The sequence below is a fragment of the Macrobrachium rosenbergii genome, chromosome 15, assembly GCF_040412425.1.
Source record: "Macrobrachium rosenbergii isolate ZJJX-2024 chromosome 15, ASM4041242v1, whole genome shotgun sequence".
In the NCBI taxonomy this organism is placed as follows: domain Eukaryota; kingdom Metazoa; phylum Arthropoda; class Malacostraca; order Decapoda; family Palaemonidae; genus Macrobrachium; species Macrobrachium rosenbergii.
Window position 1 is genome coordinate 52,630,022 of NC_089755.1, and position 16,799 is coordinate 52,646,820.

General features: G+C 35.9%; 1 protein-coding gene and 1 long non-coding RNA gene across 4 annotated transcripts in view; one reads left to right on the top strand and one right to left on the bottom strand.

Annotated features, from left to right (window-relative positions):
- Positions 1 to 16,799, top strand: part of LOC136846724 (uncharacterized) — a 77,214-nt gene that overhangs the window by 7,338 nt on the left and 53,077 nt on the right. For all 3 annotated transcript variants that reach the window (XR_010855510.1, XR_010855511.1, XR_010855512.1), the window contains exon 3: positions 1,899 to 1,928. This is a non-coding gene — a long non-coding RNA (uncharacterized lncRNA). The remainder of the gene's footprint in view (positions 1 to 1,898; positions 1,929 to 16,799) is intronic.
- Positions 8,600 to 14,495, bottom strand: LOC136846418 (uncharacterized). Its single transcript, XM_067117205.1, has 5 exons — positions 14,403 to 14,495; positions 12,369 to 12,589; positions 11,734 to 11,776; positions 10,307 to 10,438; positions 8,600 to 9,146 (listed from the first exon to the last, which is right to left on the bottom strand). Exons 2-5 carry the CDS (start codon positions 12,586 to 12,588, stop codon positions 8,930 to 8,932), a joined length of 612 nt encoding a protein of 203 aa, XP_066973306.1. The 5' UTR covers position 12,589; positions 14,403 to 14,495; the 3' UTR covers positions 8,600 to 8,929.

Sequence of the window (16,799 nt, forward strand, 5' to 3'; positions counted from 1 at the left end):
ATATATATATATATATATATATATATATATATATATATATATATATATATATATATATATATCCTGATATATATGTATAATTATATATATATATATATATATATATATATATATATATATATATATATATATATTCGTATATCGTAGGATATACTGTATGTATATGTAACAAAAACCATACAGGTTTTCCCTCTGGAGGTGAATAATTCACCCTTGCTAACCACTTTTTCTTGACCCCAGAAGACACTTGCTACTCATTGACAGCTGGGTGGGCTGTGGGCCGGAAGCGATCCGAGGACTTAGCAAACGTGAGCTGGGAACTGTACCACGAAGCCCACATTGACTTAATGTACCTTCCAAAAGTGGGTGGTGGGTTCGTTATGCGACACGTTAGATCTGAAGCCAAAAAACATGATCAATTTCCGTTTTGCCGCTGATATCGTCCACGTGTTGCGAAATTTGCCTGCAATATTGCAAAAGCTGCAAGGTAATGTTCCTCTAAGACCCCGCCTGAATTTTAAAATGCAAAAACCTTTATTTTTTTTTATGTTTTTACCGTTGCTGTCACTGCAGCGTAACCGGTTTTCGAGACAGGCTCAGTCGCTGTGTCTTGGCGGCTGCGCCGGCCGTTTATGTCCAAGATTTAATGGAATAACAGAGTATGTTTGCGGGAGGTCACTGGAGTGTAAAGAAGATTGACAAGGCGGATTATCTTTACTCTCTTCAATTGCTGGAGAAATGAGAAGGAGTGTTCCCGAGAAACCGAGAAAAATTTCAGTGTGTTTTTCTGTAAGACATAAAGCAAAATTCAAGTGCAAGCTGCAGAAATACATCAAAATCAAATTCAGCTACTAGGTAGAGAATTCATCTTAAGCAAAATCTCTCTCTCTCTCTCTCTCTCTCTCTCTCTCTCTCTCTCTCATTTCATATGCAATTTCCATTTTCATCGTCACTGTCTTCAACAAAGCTAATTATATGACCTAATTTCTCTCTCTCTCTCTCTCTCGTTCATTTGAACATTTTCTTACCAAATTTTCAAGTACTGTATTGAGTTCTTACCAAATTTTCAAGTACTGTATTGAGTTCTTACCAAATTTTCAAGTACTGTATTGAGTACTGAATTTCAACGCCTCTCTCTCTCTCTCTCTCTCTCTCTAACACACACACACACACACACACACACCTTGAATCTATAGTCCTCATAGTCGTTTTAAACACACCTGCACCAGCAGGAAGCAACACAAGAAACCCGAGGTGGTTGTGTTTGCGAAGGAAATCCACTTTCTATTGTTTCCTTTCTGATGCCTCTGGGGACTTTCCTTTTCTTTCATTGCCGCTTTTGATTTGTTCTCTGAGACACGACGGACGTTCTGAAGTTGTTTCGAAGTGGTTTCGAAGTTTTAGCAGACCCTGAAGTCGTAGCAAATTAAGAGAACACAAAAGGAAACTGGATTTTGAGCAATGAACATACTGTAGTGCGGAAGTTAATTGTTCTCTCTCTCTCTCTCTCTCTCTCTCTCTCTCTCTCTCTCTCTCTCTCTCTGTGTGTGTGTGTGGGTTTTGTCAGTACTTATGATGAGTAACGCACAAAGAGATTCCAAAATTAGTGGGCGCATGAGCCTCTGGAACATCCATGGGATTAGAAACTCGTTAGCATATACTCATATATATATATATATATATATATATATATATATATATATATATATATATATATATATATATATATATATATATATATATATATATATTTGTGTGTGTGTGTGTGTGTGTATGAATGTGCACTGCGTATGTGGATTTAATTCACTATACGCTGTAATTTCTCAAATATTTTAAGTAGTCACTCCTCGTATAGTACGAATAATTCTAATATACATTTTCTTTATTCCCTATTTCAGATCTACCAAGAAGAGCTACTACGTTCCAAAGTGAGTACATTGTAGGAATAAGCCACATAGTCCCAAATATGCCGAAATTAGGTACTGAAAATATTGGTGTAAACACTCTCGTTAATTTTCTCGGTTTTAACGATGTAGATAAAATCAACCATGGTAGATGTGTATCTTTCTAAAAAAAAAAAAAAAGTGAAATATTTCAGAATTGTCAGTTTCTTTTCTCGAACTTAATTGATGTCACATCTTGACATCGTTTTTTTTATATATATAATCGTTGGAAAGTTATCTGAGAGTGCCAAATTTTGTTCTCCTGAAGTTGTTGAATTGACTTGACTATAGAATTTAGGCCAAAGGCCAAGCACTGGGACCTATGAGGTCATCAGCGCTGAAACAGAAATTGGCAGTAAAAGGTCTGAAAGGTGTAACAGGAGGAAAACCTCGCAGTTGCCATATGAATCAGTTGTTATGAGAGGGTGGAACTTAAGATGGAAGAAAGAGAATATGAAAGGGGGTACAGTAAAAGGCACGAAAGGGGTTGCAGCTTGGGGCCGAAGGCACGCTGCAAAGAACCTTTAGTAATGGCTACAGTGCACCGCACGGCGCTACCCCACTACGGGGATCCTGGAGTTATTGAATTATATTATTTAAATCAACCGTTGTGTATGCTTGTGCCTCATAGATATACACTGTAGGCATGGATAGGAGTTTGTCAGAGAAGGCAATAGGAGTTTGTTTATGATCTCGCTTATTATCGAGTTATGCTTCTATTTTCTCTTCGTAATTTTGCCGGCAAGATTGCGGTCACGTATTTCATAACGCCCTATGCAAAAGAGCGCGCAGAACACTGCCCTAAAATGGAAGACGGCCGCATCTGCAAAAATACAAAACAGAAAAATGGTATCTACTGCCTTGCCTTACTACTGATTTTGCAGATGCTGCAAATGGGACCCCCCTAAATACTCGTGGAAAGCATTGAAGAATCATTCTGAAACTTCAGCAACTCGTGTATTAGTGTTTCACGAGCCCAATAGGTGGCATATCTCAATTTCGAAAATTGTGCAGATACTGCAGTTTTCCATTTTAGGGCGGAATTGCCTCACTTAACATTTCTTGACTGTTTCACATAGAATGACATACGCTAAATTTTAAGGCTTCTTGGACTGACTTAATTAAAATGACTCGCCGAGGATGACTTCCGTGTCTGTTCTTCATCGAATGAATCGTATACTCAGTTTCGCGAGTTATGTCATTCAGATAATTCACGCTATATTTCGTTATCGCATGATTTAGAGTGACGCACTGAAATTGGCGACTTTTCAGTCTTTAATGACTTTTGCTAGTTTCGTCACTATACTGTACGTAAGCTTTAATGGAAAGATTCGTGCAGCGTTTAATAAAACTCTTATGGGAATTCTTACTGAGGCGTATGATAGGATTTTGAATGAGAAAATATGCGAAGACAGTAAAATTGATAGGGGAGAATTGTAGGAGTTTGGACGGTGAAGAGAGAGTTGTGGATCATGTTCTTATGAAACATACGTGAACCTGGAAAAAGATTAAGATTAAATCAAAAGAAAGTTGTGGATCATGTTCTTATGAAACATACGTGAACCTGGAAAAAGATTAAGATTAAATCAATAGAAAGGCAATATGAAAGGTGATGATTTGACATGGCACCATTAGGAAATAGTTTTTACGATTTAAAATAGCTGATGAAGATGTAAAGTTTTGGTGACGGAAGAGTGAGGAGCAAGTGGCTAAATGTGAACAAGGGTAAAATGAAGGTCGTAGACAGTAAGTAGATAGCTGTCTTCAGGAGTCTGTTTAATGTCATTATGGGTGTTGAGTGCCATTAAAACAAAAGAGGTTGAAGCTGTTATGAAAAATGTTGGTTGAATGAATTTCAATCGTGGGAAAAGAAATTTGACATAGGTGGAAACAAAGTAATATATATATATATATATATATATATATATATATATATATATATATATATATATATATATATATATATATATATATATATATTATATGCATATAAGCTACAAACGTCCTTTAATATCAATTCATGCTCTACAAACTCCTTTAATATAATATATTTTTTTCATATATGTTACCCGAAGGGGACTTTTTAGTTGGTAATAAGTTCGTCGTCTCGTGGGCTCGAACCACGGAAGACAAGAACTCAGGACTACAGTGACGCGATTTTAACCACACGGCCAACAAGTGAGGTATAAGTAGATACCGACTCCCACCTACAAATCCCCGTCGAACTCGGGTATTTGTATCTAGAATCGATATCAACCCACCTCTGCCATACATACATACATATATAGTGGCTGTTTTCGGTGCGCGTGTGTACATATGTAATTGAGCTTCTTATGACTTACTCCTTTTTCTTGTATTAGATACTAACCCTTTAAATGAGGTTGTAAGTGCAGGTTCAGTTAATGAAAATCGCTTCCAGAACAAGTAACCGAATCTTTGGCAGCCATGAACGACGAATTGCCAAAACCTGAAAAAAAAATTAAATAGAATAGATAAAAGAAATTACATAAACAATAAAATTATAAGAATAATTTTCCTTCTCTCTCTCTCTCTCTCTCTCTCTCTCTCTCTCTCTCTCTCTCTCTCTCTCTCCTTTTCATTATTACTCATTACCCGAGCGTACGTGATCTGTCATTTCTGCGTCAGCATTTCTCGAAATGATTCGGTAATCCCTGATTTGCCGAAACACTCGACGACCACTAATACGTACCGGTAAATTGGCGTATGTGAGAACCTTTGTCGAGAATTTCCCTTTACTCATTTCTGTGTAATTTCATCAAAGATTTCAACCGTCAATTTAATCTCTGAAGCGTGGTATGAAGTTTCGCTTCGCTTCTTGTGTAACCGAACTAAAGCTAATTATCAAGTGTGAGCGTGTGTGTGTGTGTGTGTGTGTGTGTGTAATGATTTTCAGTGCGAAATATTGCGTCATCTTGCTTAGCCCAGCAGCTAAATTTTCTGTGTAGTTTCCACGAAGTACGTACCTTTACCTTGCTGTTTATATAATCGACAAACGTACATCATTCGGTTAAGGATAATTATATGCAATAAGGAAAATTACCAATTTTGGAAAAATGGTGGCATCTGACAACTTCAGACAAATACTGGGTTGCTTTTTCCGTCAGCTGATCAGTGTCTAACAGCTGCATACGCAACTAGTATCAACTCATAACGTGTCAAAGCAATAACAGATGCCTGAGAAAGTAAGAGGAAATTAGGTGTTTCATGACAAGAAAGGTATGAGAGAAATTTATAGAATATTGGATTTGGTAAACACCCCTCCCCCCCAAAAAAAAAAAATCTTCCCAACGGTGGGTAAGAGGATATAACTAATATGCATTTCTAGGCAAAGCCAAAACGTTGAACCTTACTTCATAAAATTCCAGTTACGCATCCAGATATTTATGACGTCTGATATAGAGATCTTGTTCTAAACCAACTGTCTGACATTAACTTAATCTTTCTGGGGTTTTGATGGCCTCTACTGGCCAGTTAAAGAACAGTTGGGTCTTCCCCACCCTTCTCTTTTCTGCTGTACTTCCCTTCCCCAGGTGACAGGCTTATTTCTCCCCCAGTGAAGTTGAAGTGCATAAAAAGATCATCAGTTTCAAGCACTAATAGGAAGCTAATTATTATTATTATTATTATTATTACTTCTTCACACTTATTGTATATTTTTTTAATTCGACTTTGAAAACTTGACTCATTTCAATTCTAGAGTTCGAATTGGAAACGAATGGGTCCCTGAATGGATTATTTTCGAATTTCCCCCAGAATACCCGGCTTTGACTTCTAATGCATCTCAGCAGCAGTAACCTTGCAGCCGCTACGCCAGAAGGAATTCCAATCAGTCAGTCAATTTGTTGACCGTTCTGCCGAAACAGGGATGGCATAAGGCCAACTGAACCACAGTCGAAGTGCTTTGCTCTGCCTCATGTACCCAGTTTATGTACCGTCTGGTGCCTTGTTAGCCGATAAGCCGAAGATAAGAAGTCGCGGCGATAAAGATGAATATCGAGGAGAGGAGTGAGTGTCAAACTTCACGGTTCGCAGTGACGCAGATCCTCTCGTCGATAAAGGCAAGACGCCTCTTGACAGAGACAGAGCTTGGAAGAAAATTGATCGGGGGAAGAGAGGAAAAGTTCGGAACAAAACACGGTAAACAAAACTGAGAATAAACGAGAAAGAGAAAAGATTGAATTAGACAGGAAAAGTCGCATAAAAGACAGAACAAGAAAAGTAAAGATCGGAAGAACAGATGAGATAGGTAGCAAAATAACGATGAAAAATAATGATTTAGTAATCAGCAGCGACAGAGGTAAAGACTTGAAAAAGACATAATGTACACAAACGCAGAGGAAAAGAGAAAAATAGAAAGACAGAAAAGGTAAGAAAACCATAAACCATAAGCTGCATTTTAAACGACGGTCCGCCGCGCTGTGCCACACAGCGGCCACGCTTAAATTATTGCCCAATAACGCTCAAACGGCCTGTGCGGCGTATAACATTCGACCCCGTCCCTCCCCCCACCCCTCATACTCTACGTAGCAGCATACCTCCCTACCTCCCTGGCCTCTCGCCTTTAGGCGGTTCTAAAATCTCCGACAGACTGCTATAATTTCTCATCAGTAGGAAGCGTGACTTAGGAAGCATGACGATTTTTTTCTTTTTATTTTTCAATGTAAAGATCAACTGATACTTTTTTGTGTGCTTAGCTTACCTCAGTTATAGAATTTTTTTTCTCCCGTCCACTTCCCCGACCCCCTTTAAAAAAGTGGGCCCTGTTTTTCATGAAGTTATTTTGAATTTTTTTTTCCTTTGTAAAGATCAACTGATACGCATTTGTGTGTGCTTAGGTTACGTCAGTTATAGAATTTTCTTTCGCCTGTTCGCTTTCCCCCCAACCCGCCCCCTTAAAAAAGTGGCCCCTGTTTTTCATGAAGATATTTGGAGCTGACGTTGCTAGACTCCATACTACGCCTTGCGTAGGGTTTTGAAAGGTTTCGAATGGCAAATGCTGTAGGTGAATTGATGAACTTATTCATGTATGTGCTCCCTGTTGGACCAACAATCTTTTTTTTCATGCAAAGGCCAAAGGGACGGAACAACCAAATGCCCTTGCGTAAAAACAATAAAGAGGTGTTGGAGGATGGGAAGAATGTTGAGTTAAACTGCGACAGACTTCCCTGTCAAAGAACGGAAGGTTATACGAGACAGGAAGAACAGATGTAGGGAAGGTATTCTAAAAGCTTGACGGCAAAGGGAAAAGAATCAGTGGACTTTGCAATCCGTGGGTTATTTTCAGTCATCCGCTGTTATCATCCATCTTCCTTTTTGGAGGGCTTCTAATCAACCCCCTACGCCGGTAGCATAGATGTTTGTAACGCCAGTTTTAGCAGCCATCAATCAATCTAATGAACTCCCTTCATAGCTAAGTGAGCATTAAGGTTTGAATGGTCTTTTGATGAGTAAAAATGGGAGATTGTATTAGTATTTAGAATAATGTCTTTTTAATAGGTTTCGATAGACGGAGAGAAGAAACTCTTGAAATATCGTAATATATTACTTAGTAAGAGTTATTAAACTGATGAGTGACGTGGTACAATGACGTTCATTGTAAGCATTAGGCTATATGTCACATAATGCAATTATCTCCTAATGAACTTTCCCACGTGCATGTAATGTGTCGAATCATTTACGTGGTGGATAGCCAGACAGGTGATAATTTCCAAGTGTTAATAGATCTGAATCGTCAGTTCCACTTTTAACATCGGTCAGTCGTAAAAATATCATTTTCCTTATTTACCTTTTTTCATATTTTTTACCCCTTGGTTTCACTGCGTAATGTCTTCTCATATTTGATAATATTTGTCTTCCTCTTATAAGTTCTTGTTGCGTTATTTTGTTTAGTCATCTCAAATTTATCGATGTTCAGTTGATTCTTGTGAAAACTACATTGATATGGTAAAGTTTCTCTCTCTCTCTCTCTCTCTCTCTCTCTTTCCGGTGTAATCCTCCATATCTGGAGGGGTGTAACCAGTCATCAGGTAATTCTCTCTCTCTCTCTCTCTCTCTCTCTCTCTCTCTCTCTCTCTCTCTCTCTCTCTTTTTAACTGTTGAACGCTTCCTTTCTGTCATGTGGTTACTATAAGGTCTAAATTTTATTTGATAGCTTTCAAATGTCTTCCCAACTTTACGCAAGCTTTTCTATTTTTAGCCTTTAAATGTCTTCCTAATTTTTCATGGCCTTTTACATATTTTTTTAATGTTAGTAGTCCTTCGCATTTTGCTACATGACAAGCAATAGGTGTGAAAGTGCAGGAATATTATCACAAAATATTATCACGCACGCACACACACACACATATACAGTAAATTAACCTAGCATAAATATATAGATATAGCATATATATATATATATATATATATATATATATATATATATATATATATATATATATCATACAATATACCATACAAAGGGGTGACGCCAAAGGAATATTAAGTCTGTTGGGATGATTGCTTTCTTCATTTTTGATATTAGTGACTGGAGAATTTGCAGAATTTATTCCAACACCCAGGCCCGGGACCAAAGAAAAGGACGACCATGATCATTTTTAGGTAACAAACAATATCAACAAAAACAAAAGTTAAAGAAAGTAACAGTTTATTAGAATCATAACGAGATGTAGTCGAACAGTGGTGCCGTTTCTCCAGAACATAAAAGAGCATGTAGAGTTTCAAAAATACTAATTCTTGTTGCTAGGAAAGTGACAACGAAGTCTTGTAGCAAAACGGAAGTAAAATCCGGAAAATAGATTTCTGTGATGAGTCTCCCTACAGCATCAGTTGGAGGACAGGCCACGTGGCTCATCTTGAATACCAGTTTTTCTTGAATATCAGTTTTGTGCATCTGGGAATCTTCTTGTATTCAAGATTTATAAGATTTATAGCCAACGACCCCCTCTGTCTCTCTCATAAGATATTTATGCGCTTATCTTATGATTTTCCAATATTTCCTTGAAGTTCTTGTTCCCCTGGACCTCGAGAGTGTCGAGGTAAGCGTGAACCTTGTCTTCTGTCAGAGGACAAGACGCGTACAGGACGGAGCATTTCTCTCCTCGCAGACCCAAGATGGCGGCTGACTGGTAGCGGGCTCGTGGGTCTTTCACCTTCTCCGGGGCTACTGGCTTGGGATTTTCTCTGAGCGTGAGAAAATGAAAGGGATTTAGTAGGCAGTAATATAATTTTTTCTTACGAAGTCTGGCATGTGATTTTACCTGAACATAGGAAAAGGAAGAGGGTTTTAGTATTCAGGCGATGAAATGATTGGGTTTTATAAAAATTTATCTGGGATATTGTCTAGAAAGGCTATTTTAAGGGGGGTTTGACGTTTAGACAGTTCAATAATTAGTACTTATTAGCATGATTTCAGTAGAAAATCTAAATTTAATTCAAAGCAAGATTTATCTGATATCTGTCTCTCCATATTAGTTACGTTGGATATCGATGATGTAATCACGTCAAAAACTATTCCTGGTTACATCAAAATTCCAAGAGCAGAAACTCCAGAATTAATCTGTTTTATTTATTCAATATGCTGTCTTAGGAATGGCTTTTCTATGGGGAAGTTATAAAAACCGTTTACCGAATTTAATTCTCACGAACAGATAATTAACAAAACTTTAGATTAATTTTTTATGAAAAATTATACATGAAGAGCGTTGTTTATCCGAAAGGGTTTAAGTCAGCAAGCGAACTTCTCTGCAGTATCCCTCGTATTGGGGGGTAGCGCAGTCAGTGCACCTCACGCGGTGCACCGTAGGCATAACTTTAGGTTCATTGCAGCGTTCCTTCGGTCCCTAGCTGCAACCCCTTTCATTCATTTTACTGTACCTCCGTTCATATTCTCCTTCTTCCATCTTGCTATCCAACATCTCTTAACATATTTTGTTTCAAGGTGCAGCTGCAAGGTTTCACTCGTTACATCTTTCAAACCTTTCTACGCCCAGTTTCCGTTTTAACGCTGAATGACCTCGTAGGTCCCGGCGCTTGACCTTTGGCCTAAATTCTACATTGCATTGCATTCCATTCCATTCCTGTCTGTAGCATCTGCAAAACTTAGAGTAAACATTTCCAGCAACTTTGAAAGTAAATGGCGTCTTTATATTAAAGAAAAGCGACTATTTCATTTACCTCGAAGAATGAAGAACTCTTGGCATCCATTTTATTATGGTGATATGTGCTACCTTTAGTGATTTTTTTTATAAGTAGACGGACAAAATAGACAGGATACTCTTCAGTTGGGTTAATGTACGATCAGAATTCATCGGAAAAGAAAAAACATAGTTTATCTCACTCACCCGATCAGATGCAGAATGGCGGATTCCTTCTCGGAGAGATCAGACTTCGGCTTCTGGTACAAGTCACAAACAAGTTTCAGACCGCAGGCGTTGACGTCAACCTGAGCCACGATTTCGAACATTTCTTGAATGCTGTGTGAGATGAAATGAAGATATTAAACATTTGCTGTGATAGTTATTGGAGGGATTAAACGTTGAAAACACCAAGAATGATTACTGGTGTGGAAAATGATGTTCAAAAGTCAAGTGATATTTGTAGATAAACGCACCTTTGCAAACACCTTCATTTGGTTGCCAGTTTGTGCATTTCGTTCTGCGCATGCGTCAGGTGGATTGCAAGCTTTCAAATCTCATCAGGGCGCTCGTGCATGTAAAGGATGTGTTACTTCCTATGCAAGTAGCGAGATTTTGTTTGTTTTTCTTTTTTTATCAAGAAAACAGCTCGTGGCCAGACAGGCTTTCACAGTACTTACTGCAGTGGAACTGTGCAAACCACGAACTCGCTCTGATACTGATTTATACCTTGCATAAAGATAAAAAAAAATAACAAACTAAAGATGATTATTTTCATCTTCAAGCATCCACACATTTGTTAGTTATTTTTTTATCATAATCTTAGGTTCGTTTGCGAATTTAAATTTTAAAAAAGTAGACATTCTATTTGCATTTTACTCTAAATCGGACGGTTTCCCATTTACAAATGGTAAGGATTCGTTTAAATTCAGTAAAGAGATTAAGCTTTCAATTTTGTTCATGCTTAATAAGAAGTACACTCCAAGATATAACAGGCAAGATAGAATATGTGACTAAAATGTTATTTTTTTTTATGAAATGAACAGTGACCCATCGAAGAACACTTAGTTGGCTACTGATTATTGTTCTTTATATATATATATATATATATATATATATATATATATATATATATATATATATATATATATATATATATATATAATAATAATAATAATAATAATAATAATAATAATAATTGATTTCTTTTCAATCTGTGTGTTTCTTTAGGATGAAGAAGAAAATCCCATCGCTTTTGCAAAACAGGGTTAAGACAAATGTCGAGCTGATATTTGTGCAATTCAGGATGCACTTACCATATGACTTTGTTTGGCGCCCATATACAGAACTCAGTCGAAAGATACTGGTCTGTACTCATCATATGTATGTTCATGTGTAGAATAAACTTGTTATATATATATATATATATATATATATATATATATATATATATATATATATATATATATATATATATATATTAGGACAACTGAAATATATAATATAAGCTTAGGACAACTAAATATACCGCCAACGTGCAGCTTCATCGGGGGTCAGACCGCGCTCCTTCACTCCCCAAGTAGCCATCCCGTCGGCCTATACGCGTGAGGTAAAAGAACCGGAATTGTACTTACGTGTCTTCGTCGATGTCTCTGCGTGTGCGCAGTTTGTGTGAGGCTAAAAAGATAGATAAATAAGTAAATATATAAATAAGATAACGTGAGAATTGTATCATGTGAAAACTTAAAAATGTAATATCATTATTTTTTGTATCGTACTTTGATTTTAAATAATTGTATTCAGTTGCTCTTTATACCTTATGTATATATATATATATATATATATATATATATATATATATATATATATATATATATATATATATATATATATATATATATATATATATATATATATATGTGTGTGTGTGTGTGTGTGTGTATATATATATATATAATATAAACTTTCTGACTCCCATCGGGACCGAACCCCGGGTCTTTCAAGTGAGAGTCCCAGCCAGGAATTGCTTACGGCCTGGACTCTCACTTGCAAGACCCGGGGATCGGTCCCGATGTGAGTCAGAAACTTATTTCTGTGAGACGTGTTCTCACGTTTGTTTATATATACAGTATATATATATATATATATATATATATATATATATATATATATATATATATATATATATATATATATATATACATATACACAGTACATACACGTGTGTGCGTATGTGAGTTCATGTATGTGTGTACGTCTGTATACTTACACCGTTGAGCAGCCACACGCAGAGCTACCAGTCCAAGCCCGACGATTCCTGCCGTGGCAGCTGCTCCTGCCAGTCCAGCGGCTATGGAGGCGGAGGACACCGTAAGTCCGAGGGTACTCGTCGCCCCAGCCGTGCCCGTCACTATAGGGATGATCAGAGAGCTGACGAAGGCGCAGCAGGAGGCCAAGATGGCGCCCGACAAGAGGACGGAGAGCTTCATGCTGTCAGATAAGAAGATTGAATGTTGTTGTCTCTTATAAGTAACCGTTTAAAGAGAGTTCTGGAAAGGGATTTTTAAGAGGAGCCATGGAGAGAAATTTCAAAAAGAAAGTCGTCGTGCATAAGGAAAACGCCCAGAACCGGTCATAAGAACGTAAATTGAGTATGCCCCAATCATGTACAAATCTAATAAATATCTACTTCTGTTCACTTTGTTGTATTCTGTTCTTTACTGGAACTAACTTGGGAACATGAACCTGCCAATATAAATGTGCATATATTTATTTGGGACAAGCTGGAAATTAAGAAGGAATATCGTTAAACAAATACAAGAACCGTGAGTTAATGAACAGTTAAATATATTACCTGAGGATACAGCATCTGGGTTGCAAGAAAAGTAAAGAAAAGTATTAACACTGCGATGACTGTGCTTGTAGTTTTTGTTATTTGCTGTTTTCGTAATTTAATTATATATATATATATATACATATATATTATATATATTTTTTTGGGGGGGAATACTGTCTTGGCCCAGTGTTACTTTGTCGGTCAGAATTTCGAATTTCGGTTTTGCATATCAGAAATATTGTAATCGTAATTGGCCTATTGTTTTTATCTGTTTTTTTTTTCTTTTATAACTCATACAGCTATACGATAGCTTATTTTTTCCTCTGTCATTCCTTTACTTCATAAACACACTTGTATCACAAAGTTTTATTTTATGTTTTGTTTCGATTTATTAGCAAGGGGCACTGGTGAAAATATTTTTACAAATATATGTTTATTAAAGATTATAAGCAAACAAATCATGGAGCATGAAACGAAATACTTGATGGGGCATAAATTATAATATTTCAAAATTTCGAGCCGAATTCGTAGCTAATAAAAAAAAAAAATTCAGTTTCATGGGTACTTACAGGTAGATTCCCAAACTCATAAACTCTGATTTTATTTACGGCACTTCATTTTTATTCATATTTATTTTTATCAATAAAAAAGAGGGCAAAACTCCCAAAAATGATGTATTCAAATTGAATGTTTTTAAACCCTATTTTTCGTTTTACTTGATTTTTAAATAAAATCAGTTCATTATCATATTTTTAATAAACTGAAATGCGATTTTATCATCCCCAAATAGAGAATCTCTTGTGTCATTGATTTTTAAATTAAGTCGGTGAAAATCGTCCCATGTTAATCAAAATCATAGTAGTATCAGTAGTATCACCACTACTATATATATAGTGGTTTGGTTATCAACAAGGCTGTGTTCAGGCAACCCCTTTCATTCCTTTTATTACATTCATGTATTCATTACCTCTCTTAACAAATATTTCATAGGAAGTTTTTGTCACCTGGGAATTTAATCCTGAAATTCATAGGTCCCAACGTTTCCTTTGCGTTTAATTAGAAAGTTTTTATATACAAGAAGGTTTTCAAATATTTATGCAGTGACACTAGTAAGGACAAGATCAGTTACACCGTAATTCATTACGATTTTCTGTTATGTTTAATTAGAAAGCAGTTAGTTGAAATAGACAAGATAGTTAGGGTTTTTGCTAGACAGGTTAGTTTTAAAAGGTTATTTAATATATATAGCCTATATATATATATATATATATATATATAATATATATATATATATATATATATATATATATATATATATATAATATATATTATAAATATATATACAATTTATTGTGTGCATGTCATATTTGTTTGCCTGTACATACATATATATCTGCATTACCTGTCAGGACAAGCAAGCATAATAAAAGACGACTTTAAAATGGGTTAGAAAAAAAAGCAACTCACGTGAAATCAGCCCTTGATTCTCGGAAACACAAAGGTAGTGGAGAGGAAAGATGAGCCAAGGCACCGAGTGTACTGACGAAGGCGTCACGCCTTCTTATATACACAAGAACGCGTCCCTGCGATGGCTCCACCACGCCCCTTCCAAGTTTTGGGGCTTGGGAGTGTCATGTGTTCATGGTTGCGTAATTACCTTTCTAAAAATTTGTTTACGGTTAATTTTGGAAGCTGAATGTCCAAACGAGGATCCCCGTTCAGACTTTTGCGTTTTGTGTTGATATGTGTGTGTAAGGTAGTACTTATTTTAAAAGCTTTTTTTGTATTGTTTTGATATGGATGTGTGTTTTATGTGATGAAAAGCTTCCATCTGTGGGTGGTTTGTAGAAATACTTTTCTTTTGTGTGTGTAAGGATGCTCGACAAAAAAAAAAAAAAACTCGTGCTTCATTATTATGTACTGGAAAAGCTTTTATTTTTTAATAGGTATATGATGATTGTATGTGGGCGATGTACCTTGAAAAAGCTGTGTATTCTGAGAGAGAGAGAGAGAGAGGATCGTATTGCAAGTATTTTTACGAGATATGATGTATGTTGAAAATGCTTGCTTTTATATACATATGGCGGTCATATGTGTTAAAATAGCTTGTTGGCTCTCCCCTTCTGGCTGTTGTGTGTTGAAAAAATTAGATTCTGTATGTATGTTGGGATTATAGGTTATGGGTGACGAATTCCTCTTGTCTGTTTGTCTGTGGTGTGTTGGAAAATACTGACAGTGGTTGTTAGTTGTTAGCAGTCTCTTTTTATTCACACAGAAAATACAAGCTTTTATTACTGTATCATTCATCTGATCTGTTATCCTAGTTTCGCTTCTGCTTTCTAAAAAAAAAAAAAAAAATCACCGTTTTATTTTCATTATGAAAGTACATAGCCTAAGACAGCTTTTATCTGGTCTTAAGCTTAGGAATTTCCCAAAAGTAAAAGCATGTACTTAATCAGTTTTTAATCATTTAGGAAAGATGTTTAAAATCACTAAATGAGGAACTCTGTGCGTCCATTATGAACCATCTAGGAAGGCGTTCGTAAAACGGGATTTGAATCATGGAAAATAAGTTTGTAAAGTCAGTTTTGAATCGTGAGGAAAGTTGATGAGGCATCATTTTGAAATATACTCTATGAAGACCTGTGCATCTTTGCAATGCCTTTGATGTGCATCACTCCTTGTTGCAGACGAGATATTCTTAAACTGGTCATTTGATTAAATATTACGAAATTTTTTTATAGTTATTGACTTTTGTCATGTTTGTAAGGTTTATTGCCCTAATTGGTAATTGTTATTGTTAGGGTATTTACTGCTCTGCTTATTCATTGTTATCATTACCATAAAGCCTTTTGTTGCTCGCTCTAGTCATGAATTGGTAGCGCTATTATAAAGCTATTTAATGCTGTAGTTATTCATTTTCATCATTATTAAACAGTAAATCTGTTTAATGCTCTAGTTACTAATTCTTATTGCTCCAGCTATTATTATCCTGATAATAATAGCTTACATTGTTATCCTAATAATAGCTTACATTATTATCCTGATAATAATGTAAGTATTACTATTAGATGTTTATTGTTCTACATATTGGCTGTTACCTGTATTATGATATTTTTTGTAATAAATCATACCCTTAGGCTCCCATAAGGCTGGCTGAAGCGTTTCTTTTTCAATGAGGTCAATTGGCCCAAAGCTAAGTAAATAAGGCTAGGTCGAGATGAACCGAATGATTGTTTTTAAGATAAGGCAATGATTACAATCATGTAATCATTTCTCGCTTTATGTACCAACGAAGATAAAAAAAATCCGTCAATCTCGAGATAATTTTTTTTCATAATTATATTCATATCGGCAGTATATAGGAAACTGTTGTTAGCCACTGTTAATATTATCTATATTATCTTTAATCTCTCTCTCTCTCTCTCTCTCTCTCTCTCTCTCTCTCTCTCTCTCTCTCTCTCTCTCTCTCTCTCTCTCTTTGTGTGTGTGTGTGTGTGTGTACACAAACACCATATATATAAATTATATATATATATTTATATATATATATATATATATATATATATATATATATATTATATATATATATATATATATATATATATATATATATATATATATATATATATATTTATGTGTGTTTGTGTGTGTGTGTGTGTATGTCTTTGTATGCGTGTGATCCTATATTCGTCTTGTGGCCGAGCGGGTTTCTTAGATGCTATAAGGAGAGTGATGAGTTGTCACGGGGAAAGTGACCACAGCACATTAATTTAAATGTTGCTAAAATGCAGATTATCTCATTTAGAAAACCGCGCCCTGCCAGTGAATGTGTAAAACTTGATAAAAAAAAAAAACGCAAGG